The sequence below is a fragment of the Drosophila mojavensis genome, unplaced genomic scaffold (genome assembly GCF_018153725.1).
Source record: "Drosophila mojavensis isolate 15081-1352.22 unplaced genomic scaffold, ASM1815372v1 contig_36, whole genome shotgun sequence".
In the NCBI taxonomy this organism is placed as follows: domain Eukaryota; kingdom Metazoa; phylum Arthropoda; class Insecta; order Diptera; family Drosophilidae; genus Drosophila; species Drosophila mojavensis.
This window is the reverse complement of record NW_025318858.1, coordinates 15595810-15614776: the sequence shown is the minus strand read 5'-3', so window position 1 is coordinate 15614776 and position 18967 is coordinate 15595810. Positions and strand designations below refer to the sequence as shown.

The following is an 18967-nucleotide window of genomic DNA, read 5'->3' as shown; positions in this document are numbered from 1 at the left end:
TGCCAGGGCCTGTCCAGAGCTGGATCGGGGAAACCCTTGACACGCAAACCGCGCTATACACATGGAAAAAAAAAAAGACGAATACGAAAAAAATACCGCTATAAAAACAACAATTTTTAGTCGCAATCACAATTTGCAAAGTGAACTTGGGCGGAAAGTGAAGTGGTCCAACACAGTGTGGCTTCTTTCATAAATAGCTAAGTAGATACAATGACCGCATGACGCCATCCGTGACAACAACTACAACAGCAACAAAACTGAAAGCTTTTGCCATGATTCAAGGTCGACAGGTAGCAGGAGTCGCCGATCCTCACTCCCCTGTTAGATAACCGTGAACTGGAGCAGTTTTCTGCAATTTTCCTGAATATTGTGCCTGCCCTAATGGGCCTCACCTTGATATTGTGTGTGTAGAAACCCAAGACTGGCCTCTGCACAGTTCCATTAACCTGTCCCGCTGGCCAACCCATTCGCGTTGTCCAGTTTGTGACATGCAAATTGTCTTCACAGCTCACAATTGACACCTTAATTGATAACTCGTCGAACTAATGGACACAAAATCCACGTCAATTCAATGCAAATTATCAAAGCTTCCATCTGACATTTCGCGATTTCTAAGAATTTGACCCTTAATCTTACACTATATACGGAAATTGTTAGTAATCGAAGTTAACAATTTATAGCTTTCAGAATCGGAAAATAATTGGGCTTTGTGTAAAAGATTATATTCTGGCAAATTAATTTTATTGTTACTAAGTTTAGGTTTTATTATTAGTTTTATAGTTACTAAAATAGACCCCGACTATTAAAAAAAAAAATAAAATAAAATAATAAAAACAAGTAAGAAAGCTCTAGTCGAGACTGCTCGACTACGAGATCCCCTGAACCCTTGGAGCAATAGATATTTCAATACTTTTTCGCGACTTTCAGCTTACACAAGAAACACGCACACACACACGCACGTACGCACACACAGGCATACATACACACACACGCATACAGACACACATACACACACACACACATACATACACAAACGCATACACACACACACATACACACACACATACACAAACACATACACACACAAGCAACCACGCATAAACACGCATGGGCTGCAGTGTGCGCTTACTATGAGAACTTAATTGTTTAATAACTTTTTTTATGGACGTACGATCTTCATGAAACTTTTAGATTATGATTATAACATGAATATGCATGTAATTGCCAAAGCACAAGTCTCTAGTATTTGAAATACGCTTTTTACAAAAGTGAAGGTGAGGGGGTGAATTTAGAGGTGGGGGGTAAATTTTAACAAAAACCGAAATTGTATAAATTGCATATAAGCATACATTAAACATTTGGAGACTCTAGCAATAAAGGTGTAGAAGATATAATTTTATAACTGGGTTTCGATAAGGTTTTTCATCGATAAAAAAAAAGATCGAAATGAGTTATCGATTTTTAATGATAAACTTGATATGCGCGCTGTAATTACGGACATTTTAAAAAAAATTTGAAGTCTCTAGCTCTTATATCTTCTGAAATCGACGCGTTCATACATACGGACAGACGGACAGACGGACAGACAGACGGACAGGGCCAAATCAACTCAGCTCGTCACCCTGATCAAGAATATATATACTTTGTGGGGTCTGCCACGCCTCCTTCTCCCTGTTACATACATTTCAACAAAACCATTATACCCTGATTTCCCATTGAAAATGGGTTCAGGGTATAAAAATAAATAAAAGAATGTATTAAATTAAATTTAAAAAAAATGTATAATAATAATAGTTGAGAATATATTTAAAACAAAATTATTTTTATAAATAAAAAAATATATAATTATGAATTATAATAAAAATAAAATAATTAATTTAAAAAAATATATGTATATGTAATATAATTTAAACAAGTAAGAAGGCTCTAGTCGAGACTGCTCGACTAGGAGATACCCTGAACCCTCTAAGCTGATATTCTAATCATTCTGCACTTTGTATGCACACATACATACACATGCATCCACACGCACGCATAAGCCTGCGCTCTGCTAACTGCGCAGTAAGCAGCGACTGCGCTTGGGCTGCGCTGCAGTGTGGGCATATTATGGGAATTTATTTGTTGAATAATTTCTTTTGTAGACATAAGATCTTAATGAAACTTTCAGAGTGTAATCATATGATGAATATGTGTGTACATTCCAAAGCACAAGTCTCTAGTACTTGAAATGCGTTTTTTACAAATTTGGGGCGAAGGGGGCGTGGTATCCAAAATCTGTAAATTACAAAATCTTTGTATCGATTAACTTTATATACAACCTAAATTTGAACACTCCAGGTCTAAAAATTTTCAAATTAGGCTGAAAAAACAAAATCAATTTTTCGATTATTCTCGATAAAAAAGTTATCGGATGATTTATCGAAAAAATAAAGCAAACTCGTACTGCGTATGGTACACACGAGTATGCATGCCAAATTTCAGCTCTCTAGCTCTTATAACTTCTGAGATCGACGCACTCATACGGACGGACGGACGGACAGACGGACAGGGCTATATCGACTCAGCTCGTCGCGCTGATCAAGAATATATATACTTTGTGGGGTCTGCCACGCCTCCTTCTGCCCGTTACATACTTTTTCACAAAACCATTATACCCTGATTTCCCATTTTCAATGGGTTCAGGGTATAAAAATTAAATAGGTATTTATTTTTATATTTATTTGTACCTTTACCAAATTTTATAAAGTCAATAAAATAAAGTAAAATAAATTTAATTTTATAACAGATATCAAATATTTTTGTATTAGAATTTCTTGATTTTCAATAATTTGTTCTTCTATTTGTTCCCTTGCAGTGAGACGGAGCGTTACAAGAAGACAAAGTGGCAAGACTTGCGTGTGGGGGATATTGTTCATCTGTCGAACAATGAGACAGTGCCTGCAGATATTTTGCTACTGCGCACCAGCGATCCGCATGGCGTCTGTTACATTGACACATGCGACTTGGATGGAGAAACGAATCTGAAACGCCGTGAGGTATGTTTACCTACACATGTATATTTAACTATCAAAGGGCCGTGTACCTGTCGTCTAACTGTGCCACTGTTTTGTGGGGTTACGTGAGAGTGATATGAATTTGTACTCTATTTTTGTTTTGCTTTGCGCTTGTATTGTGGAATTGCAGGTTGTACGTGGCTTTACGGAAAGGCAGAACATGTTTGTGCCCAGCAAGTTTATAAGCTGCGTAGAGGCGGATGCGCCGACAACAAAGCTGTATAGATTCCATGGGGCCTTAATACATCCAACTGGGGAACGCGTACCCATATCGACCGAGTGCCTTTTGTTAAGAGAGAGCAGACTGAAGGTTCGTTCGCCCGATTGTTCATTCATCTCTCAAATTCTAATCAAACTTTTACGTTCCTGCAGAATACGGACTACATTGAGGGCATTGTCGTCTATGCCGGACATGAAACAAAGTCCATGCTGAATAATAGTGGGCCAAGGTACAAACGCTCCCAGGTGGAACAGCAAATGAATATTGATGTGATATGGTGAGCATTAATACTTGAATACAATTTCTATCAGGACTGCAGAAATACCAAATATCGTAGCTGGGAGGGATCAATATAATACTATATACCAGCAGTACAACTTTCATTTGAAGCTAAGCGGGATTGCCAAATCCACTGAAAATCAAGTTTCGATTAAATAGCTTGAATAAGCTTATTGTGAGCTGTAATTAATTCTGTTGTGCTTAAGATTCCAAAACTGAATTGATAGTCTCTCAAGGTCTACAGATTGAATGTTAAGTTTATTGGTCAATATTGTGAGAATTTCGTATTTGTTTTTCAGAATTGTTAATGAAAAATGTTAACGGTTTAATAGATCTGTTGAATGTTTGAGACAAAAATCTGGATGAAAGCCAAAAAATTCCCCTTTGAATATTTTTCAAGAGACTTAAAATTTGCTTCGAGATATTGAATTTCAGCAATCGACTCGCAAGCCTGAAAGAGAGAAAACAAAAATTAATTAATTAAAATCAAATCAGAGCTTTGAGTATACTCTTATGATATTACATAGAAATATGTTACATATAGTTTATATTATTTTTATGTAATTATAAAGTGCGTTTTAGTTTTTATTACTATTCCATTATATACTTTCAATGATCTACAACTGGACGAATTCTTATAATGAACTTTGCAAATCATGCATGTATTTTTTTTTTTTTTACAATCAAGGCAAAAAGTATGAATCATGTCGTTTTACTATCAACAATTAGTAAGTCATGTGAATAATGCAATTATGAATGGTCTAAGCTAATGAGCGGAGTGTAATATGTTATTTTTTTGGTAAAGCTTAATTTGAAAAGACGATTCAGTTGTTAGCACTTTAAGATTTATATATATTTATTGCATTACAATTTAATACATATTTAATAAAAATAAGACTGGGGATTCATAGATTTAAGAAGCCTCTGATTCCGCATATGGAAAGTAACCAGTCCTTTAAGTTATATAATACAACCTATAAATATAATATAATATAGTTAATATTTTATATATTTACTTCTCTGAAATAATTTCCATTTACAGGTGTGTGATAATATTGTTGATCCTTTGTGTTGTTGGCGCCATCGGGTGCACAATGTGGCTGCGATCGTTTGAGAATTTCCCCGTGCCCTATTTGCCGTTCGTCGTGGACGCTGCCTATGAGGGCATGCTGACCTTCTGGACGTACATTATCATACTGCAAGTGATGATACCGCTCTCGCTGTACGTGACCATAGAGCTATGCAAGATACTGCAGGTGTATCACATACACAACAACCTCGAGCTGTACGACGCGGACACCAACAAGCAGACGGAATGCCGCGCCATGAACATTACTGAGGAGCTCGGCCAGATACAGCACATATTTTCGGATAAGACCGGCACACTGACCGAGAACAAGATGATCTTCCGCCGTTGCGTGGTAAACGGCACCGACTACAACCATCCGCCATCGGAGCTGGAGAAGCTGTACGCCAAGCCGGGTGCGCCAGCTCCCCCGCTCGTACCCAATGAAACGCTGCAGGACGATATGCAGAGATTGGCCGGTGTGGGCGGCGGTGCCTATCTGGCGCCTCATGCACAATGCATACAGGAGTTCCTTATTGTGCTGGCCATTTGCAATACGGTCATCGTGAGTGCGGCGCCGCATCGAGATCTCATGAATGCCAGCGGCATCATTGAGTTGCAACAAAACAGCAGCAGCCCAGCCACAGGCCCCACGCCGTCCACTCTCAAGCACCTGCGGCCGCGCAACAAATTGGTGACGACGACAACAACGACGACCACCATCATCAATGGCGTGCCGCAGGCCGGACCGATGGCTCTGCCCACGGATCGTTATACACGGCTGGCCGAGTCGCGCTCCGTGACTCCGTCGCCGCCGCCCAATCTATTGTTTGCCATGCCCGCACAGGGTCATCAGCCCACGCTCTCGCCGATCAGCAGCTCGCCAGAGTCCACGCCCAATTCGGAGTCCCCGTCGCCGCCCATGAAGAGTAAGGCGCTGTCCAACAGTATTTCGCCCACGGGTCGCGCCAAGGCTGTGATCAACTCCAAGATAACCAGCATAGCCACGTTTCTAAATGCCAAGACGCACGGCAAGCGTATGAAGATCGAGTGAGTGTTAGCTGAGGAATTTATAGAGAGTTGATCTCATATTTATTTATGCCCTATTCCATTTTCAGCCAAACCAAGACTCAGACCGTTTACAGAACTGCCGATGGACGTCCTTTGTACGAGGCAGAGAGTCCTGATGAGCTGGCACTGGTGAATGCTGCCTATAGCTACGACTGTTGCTTGCTCAATCGCAGTCCGAATCACATCCTAGTGAGCATGCCAGCCGCTGGCGCTACGCTGGAGTATGAGATACTCAAGATACTGCCGTTCGATTCAAGCCGCAAATGCATGTCAATAGTTGTTAGGCAGACGGGCACCCAGGAGATTGTACTCTATACAAAAGGTGCCGACAGCTCCATTATGCCCGTCCTGGCGCCCTGTGCCCAAAACAGTCCCGAAGGTAAAATAAATAAGTAATATATGCTTTAAGTAATACCCAATTCATTGTAAACTTTTTTTCCAATCTCTTTTGTAGCCATACTGCGTGAGCAGACGCAGCAGCAGCTGGATCGCTATGCTCGTGAGGGTCTGCGTATTCTGGTCATGGCGAAGCGTACTTTGAATGCCTCTGACTATACGGACTGGTGGGCTCGTCATCAGGAGATTGAAATGTCGCTGGAAAACCGCGAGAGACGTTTGCGTGAATCATTCGCCAGTTTGGAGAGCAACCTGACGCTGCTGGGTGCCACGGGCATTGAAGATCGCCTACAGGATGGTGTGCCCGAGACCATAGCTTCACTGATCTCGGCGGGTATTTCCGTCTGGGTGCTGACGGGCGACAAGCCGGAGACGGCCATCAACATTGCCTACTCGGCCAAGCTCTTCACCCAACAAATGGAGCTGATCAAGTGAGTGAATCAACAATATTTTTGTAACCACAAATTCAATCATTTTCCATCGATGTAGACTTACTGCTCGATCTCGCGATGCGGCTGAGACGGCCATCAATTTTTACTTGACTGAAATGCGGAATGCAAAGGCGGCCAGCTCCACAGGATATAGCTTAGCGCCGCGCTGCAAGCCGCGCGCCTTGGTCGTGGATGGCAAAACATTGACGTTCATTTTGGATCCCAAGTAAGCTCGTGCATAAACCCAAACTAAGTTCCTGGCTTCAATGCTTGCTTCTTGCAGATCCAAATTGACTCTGCCTTTTCTGAAGCTGGCCAAAGGCTGCGCTTCGGTGCTTTGTTGCCGCTCGACGCCATTGCAAAAGGCATACCTGGTGAAGGTGGTCAAGGAGGAGCTCAATCTGCGCACTCTGGCCATTGGGGATGGAGCCAACGATGTCTCAATGATTCAAATGGCCGATGTGGGCGTCGGTATCTCTGGCCAGGAGGGCATGCAGGCAGTGATGGCATCTGACTTTACTCTCTCACGTTTTCGGTACTTGGAGCGGCTGTTACTCTCGCATGGCTATTGGTGTTACGATCGCCTGGCCCGCATGATTCTCTACTTCTTCTATAAGAATGCGGTAGGCATAATAGACAGATTTAAGATCTAAGCATCGGTTCGAGCTCTAGTGGATTTGTATTTGGTCTTGCAGGCTTTCGTTTTTCTTATATTCTGGTATCAATTATACTGCGGCTTCTCCGGCTCTGTGATGATGGACCAAATGTATCTAATGCTCTACAACCTATTGTTCACATCCCTACCTCCTCTAGCGATTGGCGTCTACGATAATCGTGTGCCGGAGGAGTTGCTACTGAAAAACCCTTATCTCTACAAAAATGTAAGCAACGCAACAGCAGCATATTTATTTATATAAATGATAATATAAAATAATAATATTTTAGGGTCGCTTGGGTCTTGCATATAGACCGCATGACTTTTGGGTGATTCTGCTGGATGCGCTCTACCAATCACTTGTCATCTTCTTTGTCACCCTCTGCGCCTATGCGGAAAGTGAAGTGGGAATCTGGGAATTCGGCACAACTATAACGGCTAGCTGTCTGTTTGCAAATTTAGTGCACTGTTGCATCGAAATACGTTCCTGGGTAAGCGATGCGTGAACACATATTCCCGAGAGCTAGTTACATATCTTATTTTCTTCTCTACAGACGGTGCTGCATGTCCTTTCGATTGCAATTAGTCTGGGCCTATTCTATCTCTTCTCCGTTGTGTACAATTCTATGTGCGTTAATTGCTTCGGACTGCCCTCCACTTACTGGGTCATCTTTAAATGCTTTGCATCTCCGGTGCACTGGCTGGTTATAATGCTCTCCACGGTAGTTGCTGTGCTCCCTCGGTAAATTAACTGCATAATTGCATCCCTTGTTCGTTTGCTAATGAATGCACTCTCTATCGACTCTGACACTCCAGCCTGGTCTTTCGCACTGTGTGTACCTCGATATGCCCCGACGACAGCACCAAGGTCATACTACAGAGTAAACGCGAGCGCAGCAGAGGTGAGGGTTTGTTAGTAACGTGGTCGCGCTCGACGTCAGCCTCATCAATTTATAGGTAAAAGGCACAAATGATATCGCACAGGATTGAAATTGCAAGTTGCATTTGAATGATTTGATTATACTTTAGCAATGCATGTATGCACCATTACGTAAATGCGTTTCATTTTTAATTTTTATTATTTTGTGTCCTTTTATTTATATATTGTAGCTCTCTTAATTAACTGAAAACCAACTTGTATTTGTTCATCTGAATATAATGATATCTAATGTTTGATTTCTTGCAGAATCGCCGATTATGGGTCTAAGAATCAGATTATAAATACGATTACCTGATCCAGTGCCAAACGGCGAAACTTTCAGCCGCGACATTCAAGCAAAATCAAGCAAACCAACCGTTCAGAAACTTACAACTATAACAAATGTACTTTTAGTTTTAATATGTGGCCTTTCGACACCGATTAGCATAATTTGTATTTTGCAATTAAATAGACTAGCTCTAACTATTTCGTTTATCATAGATACATTTAGAAGCAATTTGAATAGAATGTAAATGAGTTAGCGACATAATCCCCATTAGGGAGGGTAATGAATTAGACGTTTTAGTTCGAATTTTTGCCTTATAATTCAACAACAATTATATGTATGTCTTCATCAATTAATATTTATTTGTATATAAGTAGGAAGTTAATGTATGTATGTATTTGCCTATGCGTATTTAGTGCACTTAGCCACCTAGCCTAGCGCAATCCTAACACTTGCAACGGAACTCTAATTAAACTCAACTGATTAACATAATACCCTATGGATTTATGTGTACGCATACAATGCCACTGGATTAATTAGGCATAGATTACACATATGTATGTACTATACTATATATATATGTATATATTTATATACATCATATGTATAGAATAGACGAAATCTTTAAATACTGGACAATTCAAACATAACCGAACTGCAATGTTCAATGTTCGTGAAAAGGCTGTGATTCTACACTCATGAGAAATATATCTATACATAAGAGACACCAATTTACAATTTTTAGTTTCATTATGTCAAGTATTACAAACAAGCAAAACGAAAAAAAAAAAAGGAAAATAAGAATTTTGTTCATAGATTGATGCGTAAGCAAATGAATTTTTCTATATTTTTTAATTACATAAACGTTTAAGTTAATATAATCATTACATAGCTGTTCTAAACTATTTACCTTAATTATATGTATAACGTTTTGATAGAGAACACAATAACAACAATTAAAACTACAATAACATTGTGTGTGTTAAAAAATAAACCATAGCGGAATATATACATTGTTGAAAAGCAAAACAAAAACAAAAACAAATAGAAAACATTTAAAGCAAAATAAATGTATATTTACTTAAAACCGATTCTACATTCCGAATTTTTATTACAACGCGACTGACGGATTTGACTTTTATGTATATTTCCGGATGGAGGAGGAATACATGCCTTAAAATATCGATTTTCATGTATATTTGCATTTGTTTGTTCCCTTTCCCCGTAGTTCATTGTGTTAATTTTTGGTGTGTTTAAAACAAGTTTTTTGCTAGCTTTAGTAGAAACGGAATCAAATTTAGCATTAATAAGTAACAAGTAGTAAATTATAAATGATTTTATCGCATGTTGTCCGACACGAATTTCCGCTCTTATACTTGCCATTTTCATGAATAGATTATCTAGTTTTTCTAGCAATGAAACATTAAGTTACATGACTTTTTGGAATAGGATCAAATACATTTGTTGCAAAGTTTTCATTCAAAATTATTTTTCGTTTTATTAAAAATATAAATTTGCTAATATAATCTTGCTCTGCCGATATTAATTAGACAAAATCTTTCTTTCATAAAAACACTGTTGTCATTTTAAATAACTCGTGCCCCAAGAATAGACCAAACGAATTAAAAAAAAAATGTATAGTAAATTTATTAAATACATAACATACGTATATTTAAAAATAACTTATTTATCTATAGCTAATATCCCAGAGGATTTTGAACTAGAGAATTCGCCAGTGACATCAATGTAAGGCATACATTATGCAAATTACGCATCGGACTGCGAGTCCTTGTGCTCAACGCCAAGATAAGAGTTGCCGAGAAAATCAAACTCCGCACTCTTTGCGATCACACGGCCGATGTCGTGAGGTAGCAAGGTCATTTCCAGATTAGCCGCCGGCGGTGGCAGCGTCTCGATTGCATGCGACTGTTGCTGCTGCAGCAGTTTGGTTGCAGCGGAGCGACGGACCAACTTTCCTATGAACATTCGAAGCACGTGGGCCAAGAGCGTGAGAGCTAAAGACTGGGAAACACCTGGCACGCTTTGCTCTGGATGCAAGATGATGCCAATATCTTTACACATGTCCCGCACCAGCTGCGTGGCAGCATCCAGTTCCTCGGGCGGCGGCAAATATAGCAAATCTTGGTTTAGTCTGGTGTCGAATGCGTTTGCAGGTCGTCGGATCTCTGAGCTGGATGGAAACAGGTTGACCACTTCGATTGGCTCCTCGTCGTCTAATCTTTGATCACGACATTGCAATCCTTCAATCCGGTTTGCTATCCAGCTATCCAAGCTGGATTTCGAGGAGAGGCTGCAAAATTGCAACAACTGTGCCTGAGGATCTTCCTGCAGCTGTTGTTGCACTCGCTCCGACAATGGCAACGCCGCCGACTCCGGCTTTTGTCTAGTAACGCAGAGCATCTTTAGAGGCGGCGTGTATCCGTGCAGACGTGCAAATGCCACAATCTCTCGCGTACTCCAAAAGGATTCCTTTCCGCTTGTGTGCAGATGCTGCAGGCTTAGATGCTGACGCATGCAACGCAGCAACGTGCGCCCGCGCATAAATTCGAAGAACCGCTGACGCAAAGCGGGCTGTGCCTGGAATGTCGCTAGTGTCTGAGTACCAAAGGGAAACTCATTGCAATAGCCATTTAAGTTCGCTTTGCCCAATGCGTTTGCCAATGGTAGCCGTCGTAGCAAGAACTCCACAGCACTTCGCATGTTTTGGAAGGGAATGCTGCGAAAGAGTTGTTCGAGCGTCAGGCGCTGGCTCAATACTGCCGGCGCAGGAGACACCTCATTGCTGCTCATGTTGGCGTAGCCATGATCGTTTTGGATGCACTGCAGGAGGTGCCATCGCTTGGACAACTGTTGTTTCGGCTGCTTGAGCAAACTGAGTTGAGGCTTGAGCAGCGACTGCTGCTTGGCAGCCTGCTTTAGCTTCGATTGCAGCGGATCGATGATATAGAGTTTGCCTTCCTTTTGGAAGACTACGTTTTTGGGATTGCCTTTGCGCAGTTGTGCAACCATTGCTGTTGGCTTTCTGCTGTTTCCATTTATGGTGGAAAGAGCCGCGGGCAGACTGGTACTAAAAGCAGGCGCAGTTTCAATGGAATTGCGGGGGAGTGGGCTTTTATTCGGAGTTGCGGATGCGGGCATTTGTTTCTTCTTCGGGCTGCTCAACTTTAAGACCTCCGAGACAAGCACCGTCGGCTCGATATGCTCAATGTCGTCGCTCAGCTCGATCTTGTTGATGCCGGCAAAAAGATTATCATCCAGCTCCTCCTTGTTCTGCGTTATTGAAATGGTGCGCGGTTTGGAATTGTTATCGGGTGACGGGAGTGCATTTGTCGATGTCGCGGCTGTTGTGGCTGGCTCCTTCTTAATAGGTTTCGGTGGTGGCGTAATGGGAACTTTTGTAGGCACATCGGCACGCAGCCAAACCTCCACAGTTGTCTCGCTGCCCATCGTGTGCAAGCCGCACCTGGTCTTGTCCAGCACAATGTTGTGGATGAGCTGAACGGGCTTCTGCTGTAGATGCTCTTGGAAATAAAGCTGAATGCGCATGGGGAACTCGCCCCAGCCCCGGCGTGTCAGTCGAAAGGGTGGCGCATGAACGTCCACAATGTCGTTGGGCCGGTACGAGTGATGCAGTTGGAAACGCACCTAAGACAATAACTGTTAGTGAATTGCCAACAAGTGAGTTGACGTTTACGACTCACCTTTTTTATGTAGGACTCAAGCGGTTGAGGTAGATTTTTGCCGTGGACATAGACAAGCCATTTGTATACAAGAGATTGGCCATTTCGAGTGTCCAGATCACCACCGCCCAGATACTTGGAGGTGTTGCCCACCACAAAGTGAAACTTGTTTTTGTTGTTTAAGCGTGAGGCATTCAGCGTTGATACGGAGGGACTGCCTAGTTCCGTTTGGTTTTGATATGCCTGCTTGCTAGAGCAGGGATGTTCCTCGTGACTGGCCGCGTCTCCTTCCCTCTTTTGCTCCTGGGTGTGATCCGTAACAATGCCCTGATCACGTATCTTCCGTTGTCGCCTGCGTTCCGCCCGTCGATTTGCAGGATTTCGCAGGCGAATCGTCTCCTTGGCCAGCGTTGCGGCTGTGCGCTCCGGCAGATTTAGCTGCAGAGGAACTGGCCGCTTGCCAACTATTTTCTTGATAGCCGGATGCAGTGGCAATTGGGCTCCATTTCGTTCAGGTCCTTCGCCGAACAATGTGTCGCTAGATCGCACTTTAGCCACATCCGCAGCTGTCAATGGCACCTGCTGTTTCTTGTAGTACTCGCTGACCACATGGTATCGCAGCTTGTCCAGTAGCTGGCGTGCTTGATATAGTCGTGCATCAATCTCGTTCAGCTGCTGCTCCTTTGTGCTCAATTCCCTCTGGAATTCCGCGCGGACGATTTCCTCAAAGCGCTTGAGTTTCGCCACGCTGTCAACGGTGAAGGTAATTTGGGGTGTGTTGCTTGGTTCATTCCCCTGATTCTTGTTGTCATTATTCTGCGGGTATTCTTGCTCGAGCTTAATGCGCTTCTCTTCGCCCGCAGTGGCGGTTGGAGGGCTCTCATATCCGAACCTATAATCGGGATCATGATACTCGCTGTGCCTTCGCTTCTTTGGCGTTGTCGTCGATTTCGTCGGCGACGCCGTCAAATTCTCCATGTGCGTGTGGACGCTATTGTTGGGATTGCACACCCTGAGGCTTTATATCACCTGGGCTCAAAATAAAACAGCTGGAATATATTTGTAAACTGTGTTTTGCACATTTATGCTGTTATTGGCACCAAATGACCAAACTTAATAAATAAACGCGCAAAATGTTTGTGTTGGATATCATCATCATTGTTGATGCTATTGCGATACATCGATATTTCGATATACCCATCCGATATGCAGCACTCCCGCCTCACGTGCTGCATTATACAGCACTGATTGGGATCATCTGTGTTTAACGCGGGAAAGAACAACAAGACGCATTCGTACGGAATATAAATATTATTGCTATCCATTCATCCATTGAATTAATTAGTGTACAATATGGTCGAACGCATTGAAGACTTGAATCTGCCTAATGCTGTGATTGCGCGATTGATCAAGGAAGCCCTGCCCGATGGCTCCAATGTCAGCAAAGAGGCGCGTGCCGCAATCGCAAAAGCCGCTTCCGTATTTGCAATATTTATAACATCGTCCTCAACGGCACTGGCGCACAAGCAGAACCACAGGACCATTACAGCGAAGGATATTTTGCAAACGCTAAACGAACTGGACTTTGAGAGCTTCGTCCCATCGCTCACCCAAGATCTGGAGGTCTACCGAAAGATGGTTAAGGACAAAAAGGAGAGTAAAGCCAACAACAAGAAAGATGCTTCAACTGGAGATGCCACAGCAAGTAGCAGCTCAGCGGTAGTAGTTGCAGATAGTGAAGAAGCCGCCTAATAATGGAATGGAGCAGTCAGCGTGTTTAATAAAAAACTTGTTTTATACCGGGTCTATTTACAAATAAGAATACTTAGTATTAATAATAGCAACGCATTTTTCTCTTTAGGTATAGTGAGTCTAGCTAATAAATATATAAACCATAAGATGAATATTTAAGTTATAATGTGTTTGGTACTGATTGTAAAAGCCATAGACCTTATATCATTGTAAAAACTAAATTTATAATAAATTACTTTGAAGAAAAATGGTGTAATTCGCGTTCAAAGATTATTTTTACAAATTAATTTAACTAATTCCGATATCGCGATTAGATTACGCATGAACGTAGTCACTGGAACGCATTTTACAACACTTCTGGCACTAGGGCCAAATGGGACGTGGAAAGGTGTGATTTCTGATAATAACATGATTTTGAAATAAATGTAGTACAGTAAATTCATTCATAGTTGAATGCTGTCACTAACCACTCTGGTTAGTGATGCTGTGAACTACTTTCTCTTCGCAGTTTAAAAGTGACTTTTGTATGGTTCACTCCACGTGCACGTGTGTGTGATGGATATACATAAGTTCGACACGAGTCCATCTCTAGCAATCGGCATTTATCAAAACTTCTCGAGTTCAAATTGCTGGTTGCTTCATGTAGTACGCCACAAAACTGGTGTATTCAATACAAAATGGGTGTAACTGGCCTATGGAAGTTGATAGAGCCCTGTGGAAAGCCCGTGCCCGTGGAGACATTGGAGGGAAAAGTCCTGGCAATTGGTAGGAATCATTAAGAAATATTGTGAAATTCAATGAGATTGTCCTACACTTTATTGATGAAATTACCATGTTTTATATGTTGGTAGATATATCCATATGGTTGCATCAGGTTGTGAAAGGCTTCCAGGATAGCAAAGGATCTGCATTGAATAATGCGCATCTCCTGGGTCTCTTTCATCGACTATGCAAATTGCTTTATTATCGCGTGCGGCCAGTTTTCATATTTGATGGCGGCGTGCCGCAATTGAAGCGCGATACAATTGTCAGTGGTTTAACGGCTAGTTGTGTTGCTACAGGTAGTAAAAGTGTTTTATTTGCAGGCGCGTCGCCATCAGCAACGCAACAAGCTGAGCAATGAGGCCGATCGGATTCAAGCTCTACTGCTCCAATCGCTGGCCAAGGAGAAGGTCGTGCAGCAGGCATTGGGTAAAAATGCGGAGCTGCTGTTGAAATCTCCCGGCAAGCGATTAGCCGCAGAAAAATCCAACAAAAACGATGAAGATGATCTCTTTAAACTGCCAGAGCTTCCAGCTGCAACCGCTGCACAGCTCAACGATTCTAACGAAGATTTTGATAGTGAGAATTATGATGGGGCGACCACCACATCGGATAGTTCCTTCGACGAGTCAAATGCCCGGCGTACATATGATGCCAGCTTGCAGGCCATTGATGTGCGTAGCCAGCATTTTAAGAACCTGCCAGCTGACGTCCGCCACGAAATACTTACGGACATCAAGGAGACGCGCAAGCAATCGTCGTGGGGTCGCCTCCATGAGCTGCCAGCACGAAGCGATGAGTTCTGCTCATTTCAAATGAAGCGACTCTTAAAGCGCCGCGCTGTACAGGAGAGTCTTGAGGAAGCGCAGCAAGAGATGGGTGGCCACACTCTCACCTATGCCGAGTTGTCCGAGTTCTTCAGCGAGGAGGGTATAGTGACGCCTACAGCCATCGCCGAAAGTACACGTCAAATAAGTTCCGATGAGCACACTAGGTTCTTATTGGTTCGTGATCTTAAGAAAAAGGCTATGGCAGCAGAGAAGAGCGCCGAAACGAGCAGCAAATGTGAGACCATCAAAGAAGAAATCGATGAAAAACCAAGCACCTCAACAAAAGCATTCACCTCAACAGAAGCATCCACCGACGTAGACAAAAAGAAGGCGGCCGCCAAGTGTGACGTTGATTTTGAATTGGCATTGTCCCTATTTCTGGACGAATCCAAGAAGGTCTATGACGACAAGGACTACGAGTACGATGCTGATCAGAACTTGCGTTTGAATCGCGAGCAAAGCAAAAACTTACGCCATGCTGCCAAGGGACCAGCTCGCTCATATATGATTGAATATGCTGGCATGAACGAGGAGGAAGTTGGCAACATTATGGAATCAACTCAACTTAATGATACTCAAAGCATAGAACGTTTGTTGCATGACCCAAATGGAAACGATTATATAGGAAATACGGATATGGCGAACAATTCGATTGAGGAAGCGAAACAGCTCGCATTGGCCATTGAGCTAAGTCAACAAGAGCAAGGTAACAGCCCAGATAAGGCTGACGCAGTTCAAACCATCGATAGCGACACTGATTCAGACCTGGAAGAAGTTGATGAAGCAACGGCAGTGCCTGCAGGAAATGGTCTTGAAATCCGAATTGACGTAAAAGATGCATTGAATGAAGACGATGATCTTTTTGCGGACATTTTCGATGAAGAGTACAAGTTAAATACCAGCATTAAGTCGGAAACTGATGCAGAAGATGCAGAAATCAAGTGTAAAGATGTATCCAGTAATGAAGACATCCGGCCGAAGGATGTAATAAAAGTAAATGAGAGTATCATGATAGAAACTAAGAATACGAATCAGTTGAAAGAAAGTGAAAGTAAAGAAGACAAAACACAAGAAGATACAAAGAAAATTGATGAAGATAAACTCGTTCTTTTGGAGGTAGAAGATAACTCTAAGAAGGAGTTGCTCAGCTCTATACTTTCTGATCTTAAAAAACAATCAGAGGAAGTTAAAAATATAACATTAGATCTCACAGAGGAAAAGGAAGAGCCCAAACCTCCATTGAGCTCCATACTTGGTGAGCTTAAGCGGCAAACGGATGAAGTTAAAAACATTAAATTGGAATCTGTAAAGATAAGCAATAGCATGGTTATCGAACTATCTTCTGATGATGAGAGTGCAAAAGTGGCAACCTCTCAAGCATCTAAAGATGTTATTGATCTTTGTGATAATGAAAGTGAAGTGCATCGCACATCTCCAAATAAGACACCCAGCAAGACCAAGCCTATAACAGATTTCTTTGAAACCACATACAAGATTAAACGTACGCCCGATAAACCAGATGCCACAAATGTTACACCGCCTGCATCTCCGATGGTAGCTAAGCCGTTCTTTGTTAAGCGCACACCAAAGTCGGGACGTAAACGTGCAGGTGGGGAGCCCAGCGATGATGATGTTTCACCCAACAAAAAGTCCAGCAAAGCAGCCAAGTCCCTGTTTGGAAATGAAGCCAATGAACAACAGGAGAAGACCCAGATAGTTAACCCAGAGGTAAGGAAATATGAACCGACTTCATATATAATCTGCTATATTGAAATTGCTTCATAATTGTACGCAGGAAATTCTCAAGGATGCAGCAGAGGCCTTGAAATCTCAAAAGACAGCAGAGGAACTGCAGGAAATGGCCAACAATTTGGCAGGTGAACGCCGCGAGCTAGAGGCCGAACGCAATCGTCAGGATCGCATGGGCTTGTCAATCAGTCAGCGCATGAGCAGCGATTGCCAAGACCTGCTGCGTCTATTTGGGATCCCATACATTGTGGCGCCAATGGAAGCAGAGGCGCAGTGTGCCTTCCTCAACGCCGTTGGCATCACGAATGGTACCATAACGGACGATAGTGATATCTGGTTGTTTGGCGGTCGTACGGTTTATAAAAATTTCTTTGCTCAAAATAAGCACGTCCTTGAGTTTCGTGCTGAGCAGATAGAGAAAACCTTTAACTGCAATCGAGGGAAACTCATACAGCTTGCCTGTCTCGTGGGTAGTGATTATACGACAGGTAAGTTGCAATAAGGCGTAGCCAACACGAATTCAATGAATTTGATTCCGCAGGCATACATGGTATTGGTGCTGTAACAGCGCTTGAAATCCTAGCATCCTTTTCCACTTCAACTCCGAATACTGAATTATCGCCGAACTCTCCCTCATCTGGTGTGTCCATGCAGTCTGTGTTGTCGACATTGGAAAAGTTTCGAGAATGGTGGCAGGCGCATAAGAGCTCCAATTTACCAATTGGCAGCTCCGCACGCCTTTCGCTGCTTAAAAAACTGAAGAACATTGAGTTGCATGAGGGCTTTCCCAGTTCATCCGTGGTGGAGGCCTATTTGACACCTAAGGTGGACGACAATCGCGACGCTTTCAGCTGGGGCTCCCCTGATGTGGAATCTATACGTGAATTTTCTCGTAAATCATTTGGCTGGACTACATCGAAAACGGACGATATTCTCATGCCGGTCATGAAAAAAATCAATGAAAAGAAGATACAAGGCTCCATACGCAACTATTTTACGGCGAAAAGTGCGCTGCGCGTGCAGCAACCGAAGGTCAGCAAACGTGTTCAGACGGCAATCGATAAAATGTCTGGCAAGATCGAAGCGGAGACTCCGGAGAAACCGAGTAAACCAACACGTCGTACACGTGCCAAGAAAACGAAAGCAGCTGAACCGGATAAAGCGAATGTGAATGATGCAACAGATGATAACCAGCCCACTCGACCAAAGCGCGTCAGACGAAAGCCAACCACAGCGACAACGGAAGAAGCGGCTGAATCATCTTCTACACTCAATGAAACCATTAGGCCGGTAAAATCGTTAAATTCACACCATACCAAGGAGATAATACCGCAAAGAGAACGTGATATGGAGCAAATGCGTCAGAATAAGGCAAAGGCGGCAGCAATATTGAAGGCAAGCGCTAAGGCTTCCAAATAAGAATGGTCGCATCCCCACTATGTAAATATGCATGCCATAAATATATATACATATATATATCTATAGAATTACTAGGCTCAAATATCTGCAAATAGTTTTATAATAATTTATGTAAAGTTAAGATGAAAGCAGCAGTTACAGAAGCACTAACCTAGTTAAGATCAAAGATCATAGAAAACTCTGTTATATGTTGTACTTAATCAAATTTATTGTAATTTCTTTCAAATTGAAAAAGATTATTTCGCGTTGCAGCTTATACATGGAATATAGTATAGTATTATTATTTTTTTTGGCTGCTTTCATCATGAATTTCCATTGAAAATCTTCTGAAATATTTCATATAAATAAATTAAATGAATACCATTAAGGCATGCTAAC

At 42.3% G+C, this 18967-nt stretch overlaps 4 protein-coding genes across 6 annotated transcripts in view; 3 read left to right on the top strand and 1 right to left on the bottom strand.

Moving 5' to 3' along the window:
• Positions 1–9198, top strand: part of LOC6576940 (phospholipid-transporting ATPase VA) — a 36753-nt gene extending 27555 nt beyond the window's left edge. For 2 of the 3 annotated variants that reach the window (XM_044008708.1, XM_044008707.1), the window contains exons 3-15: positions 2855–3035; positions 3184–3363; positions 3426–3550; positions 4595–5668; positions 5737–6068; positions 6144–6516; positions 6575–6742; positions 6800–7139; positions 7212–7397; positions 7462–7662; positions 7726–7913; positions 7988–8128; positions 8358–9198. In XM_044008708.1, the coding sequence (XP_043864643.1) occupies positions 2855–3035; positions 3184–3363; positions 3426–3550; positions 4595–5668; positions 5737–6068; positions 6144–6516; positions 6575–6742; positions 6800–7139; positions 7212–7397; positions 7462–7662; positions 7726–7913; positions 7988–8128; positions 8358–8406 (3538 nt within the window). In that variant the 3' untranslated portion in view covers positions 8407–9198. The remainder of the gene's footprint in view (positions 1–2854; positions 3036–3183; positions 3364–3425; positions 3551–4594; positions 5669–5736; positions 6069–6143; positions 6517–6574; positions 6743–6799; positions 7140–7211; positions 7398–7461; positions 7663–7725; positions 7914–7987; positions 8129–8357) is intronic. The other variant, XM_032729189.2, reaches the window with a different exon arrangement.
• Positions 9199–9998: 800 nt separating this feature from the next.
• Positions 9999–13249, bottom strand: LOC6576939. Its single transcript, XM_002002883.4, has 2 exons — positions 12099–13249; positions 9999–12042 (listed from the first exon to the last, which is right to left on the bottom strand). The coding sequence occupies exons 1-2, from the start codon at positions 13053–13055 to the stop codon at positions 10144–10146; spliced, it is 2856 nt and encodes a 951-aa protein (XP_002002919.1). The 5' UTR covers positions 13056–13249; the 3' UTR covers positions 9999–10143.
• Positions 13250–13316: 67 nt separating this feature from the next.
• LOC6576938 (DNA polymerase epsilon subunit 3) lies at positions 13317–14077 on the top strand. The gene has a single exon (XM_002002882.4). The coding sequence runs from the start codon at positions 13431–13433 to the stop codon at positions 13827–13829; it is 399 nt and encodes a 132-aa protein (XP_002002918.1). The 5' UTR covers positions 13317–13430; the 3' UTR covers positions 13830–14077.
• A 296-nt stretch (positions 14078–14373) lies between these two features.
• LOC6576937 (DNA excision repair protein ERCC-5 homolog) lies at positions 14374–18634 on the top strand. Its single transcript, XM_002002881.4, has 5 exons — positions 14374–14594; positions 14681–14856; positions 14915–17149; positions 17217–17658; positions 17712–18634. The coding sequence occupies exons 1-5, from the start codon at positions 14507–14509 to the stop codon at positions 18587–18589; spliced, it is 3819 nt and encodes a 1272-aa protein (XP_002002917.2). The 5' UTR covers positions 14374–14506; the 3' UTR covers positions 18590–18634.
• The last annotated feature ends 333 nt before the right edge of the window (positions 18635–18967 follow it).

What these genes read in the sequence shown, in the direction of transcription:
- LOC6576939 (XM_002002883.4), bottom strand. Translation starts at nt 13,055, where the DNA reads ATGGAGAATTTGACGGCGTCGCCGACGAAATCGACGACAACGCCAAAG. An exon ending in TTGAGTCCTACATAAAAAAG is followed by an intron (nt 12,043 to 12,098) that starts GTGAGTCGTAAA and finishes TTATTGTCTTAG; the next exon opens with GTGCGTTTCCAACTGCATCA.
- LOC6576937 (XM_002002881.4), top strand. Translation starts at nt 14,507, where the DNA reads ATGGGTGTAACTGGCCTATGGAAGTTGATAGAGCCCTGTGGAAAGCCC. An exon ending in GGGAAAAGTCCTGGCAATTG is followed by an intron (nt 14,595 to 14,680) that starts GTAGGAATCATT and finishes ATATGTTGGTAG; the next exon opens with ATATATCCATATGGTTGCAT. An exon ending in CCCAGATAGTTAACCCAGAG is followed by an intron (nt 17,150 to 17,216) that starts GTAAGGAAATAT and finishes AATTGTACGCAG; the next exon opens with GAAATTCTCAAGGATGCAGC.
- LOC6576938 (XM_002002882.4), top strand. Translation starts at nt 13,431, where the DNA reads ATGGTCGAACGCATTGAAGACTTGAATCTGCCTAATGCTGTGATTGCG.